Source organism: Hyperolius riggenbachi, chromosome 7 (assembly GCF_040937935.1).
Source record: "Hyperolius riggenbachi isolate aHypRig1 chromosome 7, aHypRig1.pri, whole genome shotgun sequence".
Lineage (NCBI taxonomy): Eukaryota > Metazoa > Chordata > Amphibia > Anura > Hyperoliidae > Hyperolius > Hyperolius riggenbachi.
In genome coordinates this window covers 293,112,274-293,130,342 of record NC_090652.1, presented here as the reverse complement: position 1 = coordinate 293,130,342, position 18,069 = coordinate 293,112,274, and the positions used below count along the sequence as shown (strand labels likewise).

At 45.1% G+C, this 18,069-nt stretch overlaps 1 protein-coding gene across 2 annotated transcripts in view; it reads right to left on the bottom strand.

Moving 5' to 3' along the window:
* The window catches only part of SLC4A3 (solute carrier family 4 member 3), a 60,891-nt gene that overhangs the window by 29,492 nt on the left and 13,330 nt on the right, over nucleotides 1-18,069 (bottom strand). For both annotated transcript variants that reach the window (XM_068245962.1, XM_068245961.1), the window contains 6 exons: nucleotides 16,382-16,518; nucleotides 7,870-8,050; nucleotides 6,094-6,229; nucleotides 3,984-4,122; nucleotides 3,653-3,746; nucleotides 2,170-2,354 (listed from right to left, as the gene is read on the bottom strand). In XM_068245962.1, coding sequence (XP_068102063.1) covers nucleotides 2,170-2,354; nucleotides 3,653-3,746; nucleotides 3,984-4,122; nucleotides 6,094-6,229; nucleotides 7,870-8,005 — 690 coding nt within the window. In that variant the 5' untranslated portion in view covers nucleotides 8,006-8,050; nucleotides 16,382-16,518. The remainder of the gene's footprint in view (nucleotides 1-2,169; nucleotides 2,355-3,652; nucleotides 3,747-3,983; nucleotides 4,123-6,093; nucleotides 6,230-7,869; nucleotides 8,051-16,381; nucleotides 16,519-18,069) is intronic.

Genomic DNA, 18,069 nt, shown 5'->3' with positions numbered 1-18,069 from the left:
GTGTGGTAAGTGGGATGGTTGCGGGGTGGATGGGGGGTAAGGGGAGGTAGGCTCTACCATTATCAAGAACTCCAACAGAAACTTTGTGTCTCCCCATCTGGTTGCAAACAAAGGTATGGTTGCATGAATTTGACCCATGGTCCTTTTCTAGCATCTTTGAAAGCACGACGTGCTTTGCAAATTTGCTTGTGAGAAACTCACAGTAGGGGCTTCTAGGTTGTAAACTAGTCGTTGGTTACAAATCTAGGGGTATCCTAGCCCCGGGGAGTCTCTGTCATGCAAATTACCAATGCAAACCTTACTTTCCAGGGTGGTAGAGTAGGACCATGGATAATGAACCTTGTGAGTACTTCCATGGCTTTTTTTAAAAACGTATTTTTATTAATGCAACATAATCATATCAACTAACCTGATACATACAACTAACGTGATACTTTAAAGCAGCAGGGGCAGCCATACTATCCCAGGGAAAAAAACACATATATATGAAGATAACTACTTGGTCTACTTATATAACAAATGTATTGTACTGTTCACATTTTGATTTCGGTTAATTTTATATAGTAGATAAAGAGAAGTCTGTTCCTGGCATTTGCCATGTTGATTCCCTCTGACTGAAGCCAATCTGGATGCCATTTCCTCCCTTACTTTTTTTTCTCCTAAAAACTGCACTGTCATAGCTAGCTTGCTTTGTAAACATTGCCCTAAGCCAATCAGCTTCCTTCTTGTTGGCAATGGCAAAAATAAAGCCAGGCTGACTAAGATACGATTTATTACAGCAGAAACATTTCTGAATAGATTGGAGTGCTTGCAATGCAGGGTGAGGTTGCAGGCTGCATATTAAACACAGAGCAGTGGATAAATGGAATTTGATTTTGTGGGTGATAATCCCTCTTTAAACAAGGCTTTAATGCTGTATCACAATATCATATAATAGTATGAATACCAATGTGATGCCAATACCATCACATTGGACAAACTTCAAAAAACAACAAGAGGAAAAAATATCTCAGTTCAAAGTTTGTTTCCTTTATTGGGGAGTCTGAAGATAGCTAGATACTTCATCATGGGGACGAGAAGTATTCTCCAAGAAAATAAGAGAAGATAACCTCTCTAATCAGCGTAGATTATCCCTCTAATCCCCCAAATTTCTCCCTTGCTAATTCCACAGTCGCTTCTAATTATCATCATCTTATGATTTATTTGCTAGTTGTATCGCCAAAAGACGCCTTGGACTGAGACGTTGAAGATCTAAATATAACCTTAAACCACTAAAACCAAGAATGAATATTGAAAGGTCGGATCCCATTTTGTTTCCTCCTCACCTCTTAACCCCCTCACATCCCCCCCCCCCCCCCACACACACACACACACACACAAATGCACACTTTATTAGTGTTTGTTTCTCTCAGCAATCAGATTTCTAACTTGCCCAAGTACGCAAATACTGTACCGCTAAGTATCTTCAAATAATTTCATCAGATGGATAATTTGGTCTCTCTTGAATGTTTTCTCTACGAAAGCTTTCCACGTCTTGAAAAATGTGCTCACAGATTTAGATCTCTGTCTCTCTAGATTTCAACAGTCCATCTGAAGAAGGTGTTTTAATAACTCACACACTTCGCTCACCGTAGGAGGCAAAGGCTCTAACCACTTTTTCATTACCCCTTTCTTGGCGGCTATCAATACCAAATGTTCAAACTTGTTGATTGAGGGTATATCATGATTTTCAAATGAACCTAAGCCTTGGAATAAACAATATAGTAGGTTGCCCATTCTTTTATTGCCAGTGATTTAGTTGGACAAGGAGAGGGCTTCACCCCAGAAACGTTGTACTGTATATGATTACAATACCACATCATATGGGGTTGAATCCTGGCATTTTGGACAAATCACTAAATCCTCATTTTCTTCATGCCTATACTTCCATGACTTTAACATGCCAACCCATGCAACCAATTCCTACGTTTTTTTAAGTTAATTAGAGACTATGATTCTCGCAACTAGATGGGGTTGACCTGGATTCCCTATTTGTTCACTTCTTTATGTTACGTTCATCATCTCCATGAGTGGGCCTCCTTCTGTTTCTTCATTACTTCACATTTTAGATATATGCAAATAATATTATACAAAAAGAGAAATGGCAACATTCAGATCATGTGAGCTCACCTTGTCTGACATAAGGGTGGAGATGGAGCGTCCAATCTCGTGGTAGTCCATGTTAGACTGGCTGGGGCCAAGCAGGACGAATAGGAACCGAACGGGAACAGGAACCTCCAGGATTGATTCCAGTAGGACAGCATCGCTGAGGCGTACAAAGGCCATGGCGGGGTTAGCCAGAAACTCCACGCAACCTGTGGTTTATATAAACAGGATTACCACATTTCTAATACTTAATTATTAGTAGCTGGATAGTGTAATGTTTAAAGACTCTGCATTGGACACAGGAGACCTGTGTTCAAATCTTGTCTCTTCCCGTTCAGTAAGCCAGCACCTATTCAGTAAGGAGACCTTAGGTCTCAAGGCACTTGAGAGCTGCATTCATTAATGGCACTTACGGTAGGCCAACCTGGAGCATTAGGTAGTCTTGACCCATGGCTCCTTATTGGTTAGGTACTAACTCCAGCCAGGACACAAACTCTGGTCTCCTATGTCAAAGGTGGTGTCTTTAACCAGTACACCATCCATGAAGTGGTACCACATCCCTGATTCTGGCTAGGAAGCAGAATCAGATACACAAATATCTGGGTGACAGGCGATCAAGGGTCATAAAGGATGGAGCTCATGCTATTCTATTGGAAAACATGGTATGGTTCACACACATTCGTCTCCACTATCTTTCCGCAACACACAAACCCAACCTGCGCTGCACATCTTTTTATAGCAGATGTGTTTCCATAGATTGCCACGCATCAACTCAATGCAGCAGGTATGGTGGACACTGCAAATGACTAAAGGAGTGGACAACATTTCTGTACTGTACGGGCCCTAAGCCCATGCTGAGAATTTTAGCTGCTGTAACTCCATGAGATATTATTTTTTACAACTTTCCAGGTGGGGCTGTTTCAACTGTCATTGGATCCGCAGGCAATGCGTTTATTTGCACAGGCAATGTGTTTTGTGTGTACAAGCCAAGTACAAGACGCTCTGAGCTCTCCGGTTATTTAGCATCGACACTGTTATTGGCCTGAGGAAGTGGGCTTGTACCCACGAAATGCGTTGCTTGTGCAAATAAAACCTACATTTATTTATATTTGGTTGTGTCGTTTGAGAGGTAAGCCACCTCCACATGTTTCTATTTTATCCTGCTTTTAATCAAGTTTTATCCGTCCTGGGCGCAACTTCACCATTGTTGTGCCAGTTCCACCTCCCCCTGCTTGGGGGAGGTTTTAAAGACTACAGTGGCCTAGCCATCTGCAGTACCAGTTTTCTTTTATATGAGACCACCTGAAGTGCCCGAGTGGAGACAGGTCATTCTTCTTCATGTGGTTGGTTGCCCCCTGCTGCAACCTACCTTTGTGAGTATATTTCTTCTAAGATCTATCCCTTCTGATGACACTATAGTGCTGTCACCGGATCCATGTGATCTGAACCATGTGATCTTAGGCCTTCCTTTACAAGAGGGTCAACTGACACAGCCATGACTACTAACCCACAAGTACAACTGTAGCTTCTGCATTCTCTGGAATCTTCTCCATCAGTTTCCAGTGCTTTACGCGATGACCTTCTGGACCATTCAATGTTTTCTGGATCGGAACACAGAAGCAAACTTTACTACAGCAATCTGCCGGAAAATCAAACTGATTTCTAGTTGATACTGTAAAGATGAAGAAATGTTCAGTACACTTGTTCACTTCGTCAATTAGGCATGCTCTATCTGATTTGATCTGATTTGATAATAACTTTTTAATCGAATAGTCCATCGGCCGCCAAGTTGAGAGATGTATGGGGGACAGGCCTGGACTTTGTTGCCTCTTGCTCACCTGCTTGCTGTCTGGGTCATTGTGAGAGTTGTGGGGGTGCGCCTCTTTCTGAGGGCTGTTGGGCGTCACGTGGTTGTTCCCCATTCCAGTTGTGGTGCTGGTCCGAGGGTGATGGGAATCTCTTCCATCATTGGGATGGCTGGAAAAAGAGCAAAAACCTATTAATGATGCCTGACTCAGGATGTGGTGTCTACCAAGAGATACTTCTCAGACAAACTCCACAAAATGTTGTTGGATGGGACACTGCATAGAATAACCTTTGTCAAGTATGTTTTTATAACTGGTGTATCGGTAGATCGACCAAGAGACAGATCTCTCTATGATCAAATCTGATTGGTTTCAGCATGAAATATCTTGGGAATTGGCCTTCTGACGCCACATCCGAGGTCTTGCTGCCCCCTCCCCGGGTGCCCAGTGCACTATATTTTACCTATTTGCATCCGCCGCTGGCTCCGGGCTCTGTCCCCAATTCACATAGGCGTGCCCCAGGTGGTTGCCGGTGTATACATGACCGTATGTGCGGATTGCAGACGGAGCCAGCGGCGGACAAGGACAGATAAAGTATTCTGCACTGGGCCCTGGTTGGAACATTTTACATTAGAGGGGACAACGCCAAGGGTACCGTCGCATCCGTTGCTTGTTACCGATGTGCAGCCGATCAATCAAGAGAGCTTGACATCTTGCAGCATGTCCAATCTATACATTACGTGCGGGCAATTTCAAAATTAAATTGATCACATGCTCGATAAGGCATACTCTTGGCGACACCAATTTTCATCCAATTCGATAATAATTATTGAATCGGATGATCGATCGGCCACCAAGACGAGAGATGTATGGCCACCTGAAGGCATGCCTTTGCTTCTCAGTTTCATTTTGGATCATCAACACTACGTAGTTATTGGCAGAATTAAGAAATTGCTGATTCACACCTCGCTTTAACCTCCTTTATCGGCAAGTGAAGTTGGGCAATTCATCCAGATTGGAAAAATGTTGAACCAAAGGGCAGCGATATATTACATTTGGATGGGGAAGATATTGAAGAATTTCCCTCAGACATGATTTGATCTATTCAGATTAGATTTGTTACACAGGGTCAATTATTATTATTACACTCCCCCCAGGATTACCTCTGATGGACCCATCTAAGATCAGCTTCTAGTCCAGGTGTCAGACTGCAATATGTACACACGTTTTATCGCTGTTCAATTATACAACAATTCTAAAGCAAAATTAATGAGGGTTCCAAATGTTCTTACGGAGCCCCCTGTGGAACCTACCCTTAAGTTATTAAGTTTTGCCCTAATGAGTCTAACGAACATGAAGCGAAAGGTACATTTACCAATGATATTTACGGTATTCATAATTTTGCAAGGCGAAAAACAGGTGCAGATTTGTACTCTTTACTGCCCAAGGCCACTGTCACCAGCCGCCCCCCCCCCCCCTTCGGTATAGGCAGTGAGATGACCCATCCCCCCTTCTCCCCCTTTCCTCCAGTATAGGTAGCCAGATGACTCCCTTAATCCCTGCTTTTCCAACCCCCTTCAGTATAGGTAGCCAGCTCGCCTTCACACTGCAGCATCCATCAGTGTCACTCCTTTCTCTGCTCACCTCCAGTGCGGAAGCTTCCTCTTCCTTTCCATCTCCAATGCTGCCCAAGTCCATAGACACCGGCCACAATGCAAACGTGCACAGTGAGCAAGGTGACTGCTGCACAGGCAGCAAGCAGCAGAGTACCGCAATCAGGTGCTTGCCTGATCTCCCTGCATTGCAGCATTTGCAAGCTTGCACCAGTTTAGCCTGCAGCTTTGGTGCCCTTGCTCCTGTGGTGCCCTAGGCCATGGCCAAGAGGCCTTGCACTAAATCTGGCCCAGGCGAAAAATCATAGCCTATATATTCACCCAAGGCTGTAAATATGCAAGGACATGGACGCACCTGTGGGTGATGGCTTAGTGGGGTGGTGGTTCAGTGTGGGTGGCTGCTTAGTGCGGTGGTGGCTTAGTGTGAGCGGTGCAGTTGTGGGCGGTGACTTTAAGCATAGTTTGACACTTCCATATTGGTGATTTTTATTGGCAGTCTTCAAGCTTCTGAGAACACAATATCACGTTACCTGTGCTTCAGCAGAAGAGAGCGCAGGACATTAGCTCGATCAATGCCTCGGATCTGATCAGAAGCCGCCATTGTTTCCACAACCATCTGACTTATTCCCACCATGGTGGTTTGCTCTAGGTCTAGAAGAACAGCTCCTGCAAGGAGGGGCAAAGGGTTTGTACATTACTTTCTAGCAAATGGGAGATTGCCCATGAGTCCCCTGGGTTTGAGTTCATCAGGGACCAAAAGCCGGAAACTTGCCAGACTTTGTTCAGAAACTCCAGCTACTTTTGGCTTGGATTGACTTGGATTAGTCATCTCAATCCCTGGCTTTCCTGGCTCAAAAAGCCATTCTGTCTCAAATTTGCTTACCAAATTTGTATAAACCCAAATTAGAAAGTCTGAGAGTGTTCAAACAACATTATAAAACATTAAAAATTATTATCCAGGGAGGGAGTGTGAGCGGAAGGGTGGTATTCGGGGAGGGGAGCCGGGATACCACACCTGTGGCTTGGGGAGGGGGGTCTAGACTCTTTGCTTCAGGCACCAAAAAGTCTAGAACCTGCCCTGGGTATAAAAAGGTCTGAGCATGGAAGGGGGCCTTCAACACAATATGTCATCAACCTAACATACGATTTTATCATGTTTGCCTAGAAGCAGGGATGTCCAATACCAGTCCTTGATGGCCAAGGTCCTCGCATATTTTTGGCACAGCTTAACCACCCTGGCGTTCTGATTAAATCGCCAGGGTGGCTGCGGGAGGGTTTTTTTTAAATAAAAAAAAACTATTTCATGCAGCCAACTGAAAGTTGGCTGCATGAAAGCCCACTAGAGGGCGCTCCGGAGGCGTTCTTCCGATCGCCTCCGGCGCCCAGAATAAAGCGGCCTTGCTTGTTTTGCTTACATCATCGCCATAGCGACGAGCGGAGTGACGTCATCGACGTCAGCCGACGTCCTGACGTCAGCCGCCTCCGATCCAGCCCTTAGCGCTGGCCGGAACTTTTTGTTCCGGCTACGCTGGGCTCAGGCGGCTGGGGGGACCCTCTTTCGCCGCTGCTCGCGGCGGATCGCCGCAGAGCGGCGGCGATCAGGCAGCACACGCGGCTGGCAAAGTGCCGGCTGCGTGTGCTGCTTTTTATTTGATGAAAATCGGCCCAGCAGGGCCTGAGCGGCAGCCTCCGGCGGTGTTGGACGAGCTGAGCTCGTCCAGACCGCTCAGGTGGTTAAATAATTGATGATATTGAATCAGGAAAGTTGGAGTTCATCAAGTAGAACACACCTCTCAGTCCATCCTAAGCACTGGAATGGCTATGGACCTTGAGGACTGGAGTTGGACATCTCTGGCCTAGATGTTTTGGAAGACAGAACAAACCCTTATCCATGAACTTAAGTAATATGGCTGACATATGGATGTGGAGGTTGTGCATGATGTGGGAGGCAGGAGTCATGCTTGGACTTCCTTGCATGGATATGTTGCTGACTGTGGGACCCAATGGGACTCAGAAGATAGAAGAGACATACTTTAGAATCCTGACAGAATGGTGAAGCATTCTAGTATCCAGCCTTACTTTAATACTTTAACTGGAATTCAAACATTCTCTCAGTAATCCTTTCCTCTTAGGGGAGATGAACAATTGTCTCCTAGGAGAAAACTTAAGAGAAAAAGTGAATTGGATAAGGACCACAGACAGATCGGTTACTTGGCTTCTGGTCAAGTCAGCCCAAGCATCTGTGTGTGCCTCTATAGGACTGTGGTACGCTCATTGCATCCGTTTTCCCACTTTTAAACACCCACCATGTGCGATGGTCTTCCTGAGCTCCAGCAAGCTACGGAAGGACAGTGAAGCCACGTGAGGTTTGCCCCACCGAGATGTGTCTTGTTCCACGTCTTCCTCAAATTTTATCCAGCGAGCCGTCTCCTTCCACTGCATTTCCTGCAGCCCATCACATATCAGCTCATTCAGCTCCACAAACACCTGGAAACACAAAAGGAAGGCTACAGGACCAGTCCCATGAGCAGAATGTTCTCTCTAGAAGAAAGGTGCCCTTCAGGTCAGTCTTCTGGGTCACCTGTTCCTCTGTGACTTTCAAGTCACCAGGGAGCAAGAGGGTAATCATTCACCTGTGTCTTATGGTGACCATTGACTATGCGTCAGCACCCCAATTTGACAAATGCTCGATTATTGAGGGGGCAGAACCATCGCTACTAAGAATCAGTTTCCAGCTGGGAAGTGGTGATGTTTTGACCACCAATTGATAGTTTTGCACCGTTTGATACATTTAACAGTTACTCGATAAGCGTTAACCTTTCCTGGTCTACTTTTGACAGATAAAGCTATAAAAATTAGTCAAGTGAGTTCCTAAGTTTTAGTAAATTTGATTCAATGTTTTTGTAAAGTTAACTGGTACAAATAAAATTTTGCAGGGGATAGGGGCATAGAAGCATTCTGCACTCACAGCGAGGATGGTCACCAACAACTAAACATTACATTATAAGAGAAAATAGATATGCCCAGCAGGTGGCATCCCTGAGCTTATTTTTTTTAAAAGGAAATAAAAGTTTAAAAAATTGAATGTGTACCTGAATTTTGGAGGCATCTGTTTTAAATAAACAGTACTTGTATGCTCCTGTCTGAAGCGTGATTAGCTCCACAATTTTACTTTTTCTATTTCAAGTCACATGTCTGAAATATTTTCAATTCCCATCTGTAGACTTGATAGCAGTTTACGAAAAGGATTTATGACTGAGGAATGGGCTATCACAGAGATAGTGTAAAGGTATGCCATTTTATCATGATTCAGAGAAGAAAACACAAATACATGTACTTTATCTCTGTGAAGTCCAGCTCTTTAGATATTCCCATATCTTGCCAGTAAACAGGCCGCAAGTCTACAGACAGTAACTTAACCATTTCAGCCCCCAGTCGTTTTTCACCTTATGCATCCAAGCAATTTTCACCTCCCATTGATTTGCCGATAACTTTATCACTAATTATCACAATGAATTTATCTATGTCTTGTTTTTTCAGCCACTAATTAGGCTTTCTTTGGGTGGTACATTTTGCTAAGTATTATTTTTTCTAAATACATTTTAACAGGAATATTAAGAAAAAAATGGAAAAAAATCATTATTTATCAGTTTTGGCCATTATAGCTTTAAAATAATACATGCTACCTTAATTAAAACCCTTGTATTTTATTTGCCCATTTGTCCCGGCTATTACACCATTTAAATTATGTCCTTATCACAATGTATGGCGCCAATATTTTATTTGGAAATAAAGGTGCATTTTTTCAATTTTGCGTCCATCTCTATTTACAAGCTTATAATTTAAAAAAATATGAGTAATACACCCTCTTCACATGCATATGAAAAAAGTTCAGACCCTTAGGTAACTATTTATGTTTTTTTTTTATTAAAACATTTATTTGGGTAATTTTTGGTGTGGGAGGGAAACAGTTAATTTTACATTTAATAATATGTGTTTATTTTTGAAAAAATTATGTGGATGTAGTTTTACTATTTGGCCACAAGATGGCCACAGTAAAAAAAAAAAACCAAAGAATTATCCCAAAAAAAGGAAGCCCCGTAAGCCTAAATCCAAAAAATGACATTGGACCTCTGAGTCTGGTTCAGACTCGGAAGGTGAAAAAAGAGGGCCCAAACCCAAAAATATCCCTTTAGAAAAACAAGGAGGGGACGGAGAAAGCCTAGGGGCAGAATGTGCAAGACGAGTGTCGTGGAAGGGGCTACCGCCCCGATAATACAACCTAAGAGTGATGGATCTGGAACTGTACAGGTGCTAAACCTATCTCATGTAGAGCTTCCTAAGGCATGCATTGATGTGTTATCCAAAGGCTTGAATTTCGTGACCACAAGGAACTTTGATTACACACGTTTTGAGATCGATCTTTACAAAAATGTGAGGAAGATGAACATATGTCGTATCTATGGCTCTGGAGAAACGGTGCCTGCCTCCTGTCCAGTTGGGAATCTGGGCTTCTTTCCAAATCCAACTCCGAGAGATGTAATGGCGTTGGCTGATCTGCAGTCGCTGCTGTTGGAGGGTGGGGACCTGGGCGAGGAGGGTGAGGCGGCAGACCTGCGGGCCCGACCATATCGGGCCTGCAGGTCTGTCGCCCCCTTCCCGCCTATGTCGGGCTCTGCACTTGATATCTTCCAGAAGCAAGTTTTAAGGGACGCTAAAGCCTTGATATATCCTCGGGATAAAAGGAATTTATCTGCTACAGAATGGCGGGCCTTGAAATGGTTGAAGTCCCGCCGTGACTTGACTGTCAAAAAAGCGGACAAGGGGGGGAATATTGTCGTGATGTCCACAGCTAGTTATATCAATGAAGCCATGAGGCAGTTGGGGGACTCCAATACTTACTTAAAGTTAGAGAGGGATCCCACCTATCAGTATCAAAATCAACTGAGGAACCTCCTCAGAAAGGGAGTTCAGGAGGGGTTCATCAATGCTAAACTGGGAGAAGACTTGTTCTTACCCTATCCTAAGAAACCAGTGATCTATTTCCTGCCCAAGGTCCACAAGTCCCTGGTGGACCCCCCGGGCAGGCCCATTGTCTCTGGAAGGGGCTCAGTTACTGAGCCCCTTTCTAAGTACCTCGACCATGTCCTTAGACCTCTGTTATCTTTTGTGCCATCTTATTTGAAGGACACCACCCATGTCCTGCAAATGGTACAACAGTTGGAGTGAAGGAAGGGTGACTGCCTTGCCACCATTGATGTGGTGAACCTGTACAACAGGATACCGCAGAAAATGGGGGTTGAGGCAGTCCTCGAACACTTACATGACTGTGGTTGGAAAACTGACGCAGAAAGTCGGTTTCTGGGTGATTGCCTTTCGTTTGTCTTAGATCACAATGCCTTCAGATTTGAGGGGAGGTGGTATAAACAGATAGCTGGTACAGCCATGGGAACAGCGGTAGCTCCAACTTTCGCTAATCTGTTTCTGGCGAAATGGGAAGCAGAGTATATCTATGGAGAAAGAAATCCCTATAGATATGATCTGAGGACATGGTCGAGGTATGTGGACGATGTGCTTGTCATTTGGGCGTCCACCAGGGACAGGTTCGACCGTTTTATGCAGTACCTGGATGATAATGTGTTGAATATGCGGTTCACAGGTGAATGGGGAGGTGATCGGGTCGCTTTCCTTGATTTAACACTGGAGGTACAGGGGGATACCCTAATAACTAAGGGGTATAGGAAGAGCACAGCGACAAATTCGGTGCTACATAACGACAGTTATCACCCCCCCCATGTTAAATCAGCCATCCCTTATGGCCAATTTTTGAGGTTAAAAAGAAATAATACTAATGAACAGGATTTTGAATTACAGTCAGGCGAGATGTACCAGAGATTTTTAGAGCGAGGTTACGAGGCTGCCGTCCTTGATAGAGCTCTGGAGAGAGTAAGAGAGCAGGATAGGAACCAGTTGCTGGAGGGGGCGGAAGACCAGAAATCCCCAGAAGTGAGAGCAAAAGACAATGATAACTTCATCTTTGTGTTTGATTACACACCTATGTCAAGAAAAATTAAGGAAATTATTTCCAAAAATTGGTCCATCTTAGAACGTGACACAGGATTAGGAGATAAGGTGCTTAAGGCACCTACTATAGCTTACAGAAAGGGGTTTACCCTGGGTTCTGTGGTTACTCAAAGCGAGCAGATTCAACAGCATCAGGACAATTGGCTAAACAATCGAAGAATTATGGGTAGTTTCCCTTGTGGTTTTTGTCCCACTTGTAGCCATATGCTGAGAGCATCTAACGTGAGGTTAGGACATTTGGACGTCCAGATCAAACACTTTATTACATGTAGAACCGCATTTGTCGTTTATGTGCTCTTCTGTCCCTGTCTTCGATATTATATCGGTGAAACCACGCGTCCTATGCGTGAAAGACTTGTGGAACACATCAGGTCTATAAGAAAAGGTGAAGGAGGAGTACCTAGGCTGGTCGAGCATTTTAGTGTAGCGCACGACAGCAACCCTTCACTGTTGAGAATGGTGGGTTTGGTGCATGTCCAGAATCCCAAAAGGGGAGGGGACCGTGAGAAAATATTGTTGCAGCGAGAAGCTTACCTAATCTCTAAAACCGAGGCCATGGGTCCGTTAGGTTTCAATGATAAAAATGACCTTGCTGTGTTCCTTGAAAGGTAGATAAAAAATGACATAGGTTTTTCTTGCTCCTAATGTAAATATTAGATATGCATTTATAAATTTGCTGTAAGGGAATATTTGAGGGAGGGTCTTTGTATGGGAGGGGCTATCTAAGTGGGAGGGTAAAGCGAATGGTCGAGCTAATTCCAATATGGATCTCCTTGATATACTTCCTTCTTGGGCTGAATCTGTGGCGTTGCTTTTCTTGTTTCATTACACTTGGTGACCTTTTTTCACCTTTCGATAATGGTTTCTGTAATTGCTTATATGTATGAGCTACCGTGCCTCTTATCCTGAGTATTCTTCCAGGTTGTGTGCACAGGCCGCCAGGCCATTGCTCCCCCTGGTCAGTCAGTAACCCTGTACTAATTAGCAAAAAGTTTTTTGCTAGGGATTGGCAGCATGATGTATCCCACGCGGATGAATGGACGCATGGCATGCGACATTCAGCCGTGGGAGGCAGCCAACCCATATATGCCGCATGCGCATGCGTATTTTTGTACGCATGCGGCTGCGTCATGCGTACAGGACAATCTGATTGGCCGGTGGGATCATGTGAGCGCACCCGGAAGTCCTTTAAAAGGGAAGCGCTGTCTTGCTGGCGTGGAGCTCCTGTCCCACGCTGCCAAGATCTGAAGGGTCCTTGATGATGCATCTCTGATGTGAAACAATTGTTGACCAAGGGGTCTCTATGCTGGGTGCACCTGGATGGGGTGAAGTATTGCCTTTTTGCTGTCAGATCTGTTGGAATGTTGCCTGCAATGCATCATTAAACACAGAGGTGTGCATTTTACTGGTGCCCACGTTTTTCTTTGCCTGTGATGAACAAAAAAGTAAAAAAAAACAACTTAGTACTGGAAGCGAACGCTCTCGCTTCCAGGAAGTATAGGAAGGACGGTAAACTTTTTTTTTTCTGAGAAAGACTGCGGCTTCTGCTAAGAAGCCATCGGCCTTTCTGATGGGGACTTAGATCAATGAATGGAAACTATATTCCCATTCATTGATCTCTGGGCTAAAGAGGGGGGGGGGGGGGGGGGGGCACGGGAGAACGCAGGTGCGCGTGGGAGCACGCAGCAGCTCTACTGCAGCCGCCTGGACGTGACAATCACATCCAGGCGGCTAAAATGGTGGACCTGAACTGAGAACTTCCTCTCTGCTTTAAAAAATAAGCAACAGCATAATAACCTTTAAAAAAACCTGTAACAAAGAAACCCCTTTAGGGCAGAGGTGCCGACACTTTTTTTTCGGCTTGTGAGCTACTTTTAAAAATTAGCAAGTCACAGTGATCTACCCTTGTACAATTTTAGGAGCACACTTGTATATACAGAATGGAAACTGTAGATGGGTTGGGATCTACCATGAAGGCCTTCGCGATCTACCGGTAGATCGCGATCTACCTAATGGGCACCCCTGCTCTAGGGGATACTTATCTTAGGAGGGGGAGGCCTCTGGATCCTAACGAGGCTTCCCCCGTCCTCATTTGTCCCAGCAATCCAACACTGCGACCCCCCGAACAGCGGGATCCAGTGCAGACGCAGTAGCGGCTCTTTGCTCAAGCTATGGCAGAAATAGCCGATCCCGATCATATAAGCTCTACTGCGCAGGCACGAGTGCTTTGCGCCTGTGCAGAAGAGCGGATCAATCAGGCTCAGCTATTTCTGCCTGAGCCTGAGTAAAGAGCCGCTACTGTGCCTGCGCCGGATCGTGTAGGTAAATATTGCTGCACATGCACAGTAATTGTCAGGATTTGTCGAGGTAGTTTTGGGGGTGCCAGCGCTGGATTATCCCAGGCTACAGAGGATGGGGAGGCCTCATTGGGACCCTGAGGCTTCTCCCTCCCGATGCAAGTATCTTCCAGAGGGATATTTTTGTTGTTGCAGAGTGTCTTTAAAGAAAAACATTTCTGTGTTACAGCTTACAGAGCTCCTGCAATAAATCTACAGTGTGTCTACTTCCTCCTTTCATGGAAGCAGACATTAACATCCTGTGTTTACATATTAGCTGTGTCTGCCAAGGACTGCTGAATGTCTGTGCTGACACAGCTGAGAGATCAAATAACACTTATGATTACTTATAGATGAGGGGGAATTAGACAGGCTCTTTTCTCTAAATACTCACAGGGTTCATTTCTCTCTGTTTTCTTTGTGTCCTGTGCAAGATTTATCTGAATAATGTAACCTCACAGAGACAAAGTAAAGGTGTGTAGCTAATCTTGCTTCAAAGGAGAACACAAAAATACATAACACATGCTGAAAACAAAACACTTTTGTGCTCCACTATTCTCTAAGGTGTTTGTTCGGCACTATTGAAGCAGTGATCTCCGCTGGCCCTTATATAGTTGTGATTAGATCTGTTTGTTCAATTTATAAAAGTGGCAACTGTCACAAAGTGTCATTATGTAATAGAAAATCAAGGTTAATGGGTACCGTTTCAAATATAAAAAAGTCAGATACTCACCTAAGGAGAGGGAAGGCTCGGTCCTAATGAGCCTTCCCTCTCCTCTCCCGGTGCCCTCGGTGCTGCGCTGGCTCCCCCGTTCGCGTCCGCCGCCGCAGGGACTTCGGAGGTCTTCGGGAGCACTCGGGCTTCCGAAGACGGGACGCTCCATAATACGTACGCGCGAGCGCATCATAGAGGGCGCTCGCGCATGCGTAGTATGGAGCGGCCCCGTCCTCGGGAGCCCGAGTGCTCCCGAAGGCTTCCAAAAGCTTCCTTCGGCATGCGGAAGTGGCAGTATTTGACCGAACTGGTCGAATACTGCCACGGGGGACATTAGGACCGAGCCTTCCCTCTCCTTAGGTTAGTATCTGACTTTTTCTTTTTGGAAACGGTAAACATTCACTTTAAGAAAATGACAATCATGGTGAAAAGCATAGGATTCTGAAAAGTGTCATGATTTGGATCACAAAATGTGGGTTGACCCAACTCCAAGCTACATAAACACTGCAACAACATTTGCATCAACTTGGAAAAATGATCACCTGGTAAAATATTGTCTCTAGAAAAATAGCAGGGATGTTATGCTGGGAATACATGGCTCGATTCTGAGACATTAACCCCTTGCCGTTCCAATTATTGCGGCAGGGAGGCAGCGCAGCACTTTTTTTTTTGTTTTTTGTTTTTTTAAATCATGTAGCTAGCCTAGCGCTAGCTACATGATAGCCGCTGAGCAGCGGCATCCCCCCACCCACTCCAATCGCCTCCGGCGATCTGCGCAAGCAGGAAATCCCATTCAGAACGGGATTTCCTGCAAGGCTTCCCCCGTCGCCATGGCGATGGGGCAGGATGACATCACCGACGTCATGGACGTCAGAGGGAGTCAGATCCACCCCTCAGCGCTGCCTGGCACTGATTGGCCAGGCTGCGCAAGGGGTCGGGGGGGAGGGGAGGGTGGCGTGGCGTGACGGGTAGCGGCAAATCGGCGGCGAGAGGTGGCAATCTAGTTATGCACACAGCTAGCAAAGTGCTAGCTGCGTGCAATAAAAAAAAATTGTGAAAATCGGCCCAGCGGGGCCTTAGCAATCCTCCTGCGCAGGTTACCCCCGAGCTCAGCTCGGGATAACCTGGCAAGGAGGTTAAGATGGCTCGATAGATAATCTCCGACATGTCCGATCTCCTGCTCGATTGATTCGCCACTCGATTCCGCATTGAAGTGAATGGAAAAAGATTTTTAAAAAATGGAGCGGCACATAAGAGAATCGCCTGCGGAATCGAGCAGGGAATCGATCAAGCAGGAGAATCGAGCAGTAAAATCGAGCCGTGTATGCCCAGCATTAGGGCGCTTACACACCAATTTTGATTGGCCAGTTTTACCACCTCCATGTAGTATAAGGGCCAACACAATACTATGAGAAGATTGTGTAGGTAAACTCTCCCACTACATGGAAGTGATAAAATTGGTCAATGATTGGCCAATAAAAATTGAAGGTGTGTGCCAGGTGACACAACTTATTTAATGTGCTGTACAAAGCGCAGTGTAAATATGACAGCACTTTTTTAATACAGGGAGGTAAATAAATGATTTTGGATTTACGGATTGCGGCCAGAAGTTTAACCAATTTACCTGCAAATTCCTGAAACTCAGGAAAGGAGGATGGGATGGTAAACTGGGTAAGATCTCACCTCGTGGGGTCCCTTCCGGTCAGTTTTTTTCTTGGCCCAGTTTGTTTGAGGAGGAGTTACGGTGGCTTCCTTCCTGCTGACCCGATTCTTTGCCGCAAGCTGTCGGCGCAACGCCGGGGGCTCCTCCAGATTCAGAACTGTACATACCGGACAACCGAGACAGTAACCGACACAGATCAGAAATAAAGTCCTCACTGTATTTAAATGAAAAGTCTACTTATAACATACATTTATTACATTAGCCTAGACACTGAAGCGAAAAAAAATTATGACTATTATATTCTAATATATTTTTATTTTCAGTTATATAGTGTTTTTTATAACATTGCACCATTCTCTAATATTTACAGTTAACACTGCTTGCGGTCACATAGGTAGGTGCACTGAACAGGTATGCAGGGATTGGTATTACAAATGTGCAGCTGTCACACACACAGGTACCGTGAACAGGTGCAGTGACTGGTATATAATATAACACTGCTTGCGGTCACGTAGGTAGGTAGGTGCACTGAACAGGTATGCAGTGATTGGTATTACAAATGTGCAGCTGTCACACACACAGGTACCGTGAACAGGTGCAGTGACTGGTATATAATATAACACTGCTTGCGGTCACGTAGGTAGGTAGGTGCACTGAACAGGTATGCAGTGATTGGTATTACAAATGTGCAACTGTCACACACACAGGTACCGGGAACAGGTGCAGTGACTGGTATATAATATAACACTGCTTGCGGTCACGTAGGTAGGTAGGTGCACTGAACAGGTATGCAGTGATTGGTATTACAAATGTGCAGCTGTCACACACACAGGTACCGTGAACAGGTGCAGTGACTGGTATATAATATAACACTACTTGCGGTCACGTAGGTAGGTAAGTGCACTGAACAGGTATGCAGGGATTGGTATTACAAATGTGCAGCTGTCACACACACAGGTACCGTGAACAGGTGCAGTGACTGGTATATAATATAACACTGCTTGCTGTAACGATCAGTGTCAGCACACAGAGAGAATCTGATTATTGGCGATCTGCAGTATCACCAAGAATGCAGATATATACCTGATTATTGGAGATCTGCAAAATCACCGATAATACAGATATATTGCTAACCTCTGGGCACCCAGCAAAGAACACAATAAATACAGTGATATATCACAGAAGTGTGGAAATATCCACCACACGGCAATTCCTCAGAGGTGTGGTTATCTCTGAATGGGAACCTCGTGAGTGAGATCCTCTAACCAGGCAGAGTGAGTAATCTCGACCTCTAGCAGTAATCGTCTGCTTGGGGCAGGCGTCTCGGAGAGGCAAGCCTCAGAGATAACCCTCCAGTGGGAGACGTTCCTCTGAAGGGAGAAAGGTCAGACAGGCAAGGGTTCAGCAACAGAGATGGCGGCAGCGGTACAGGAGCGGAAGGCAGAAGAGTAATCGGTAATCAGGCAGAGGTCGGCAACAAGAATCAGATAAGCAGAGGTACAATAGCGTAGAGAGAGAGAGTAGTCAAGGATAGCCGGAGTCAAAACACAGATACAATATCAAATACAATCCTAACTAAGGTGTGAAATCCTTAGTATCAACACCAGGGCACTGAGCTACTCTGAGCGCTAACACAGCAATGTATTCACGACAGCAGACAAGGAGCAACTGAAGAAAGGCTCCTTATATGCTGGGAGCGCATCTGCAG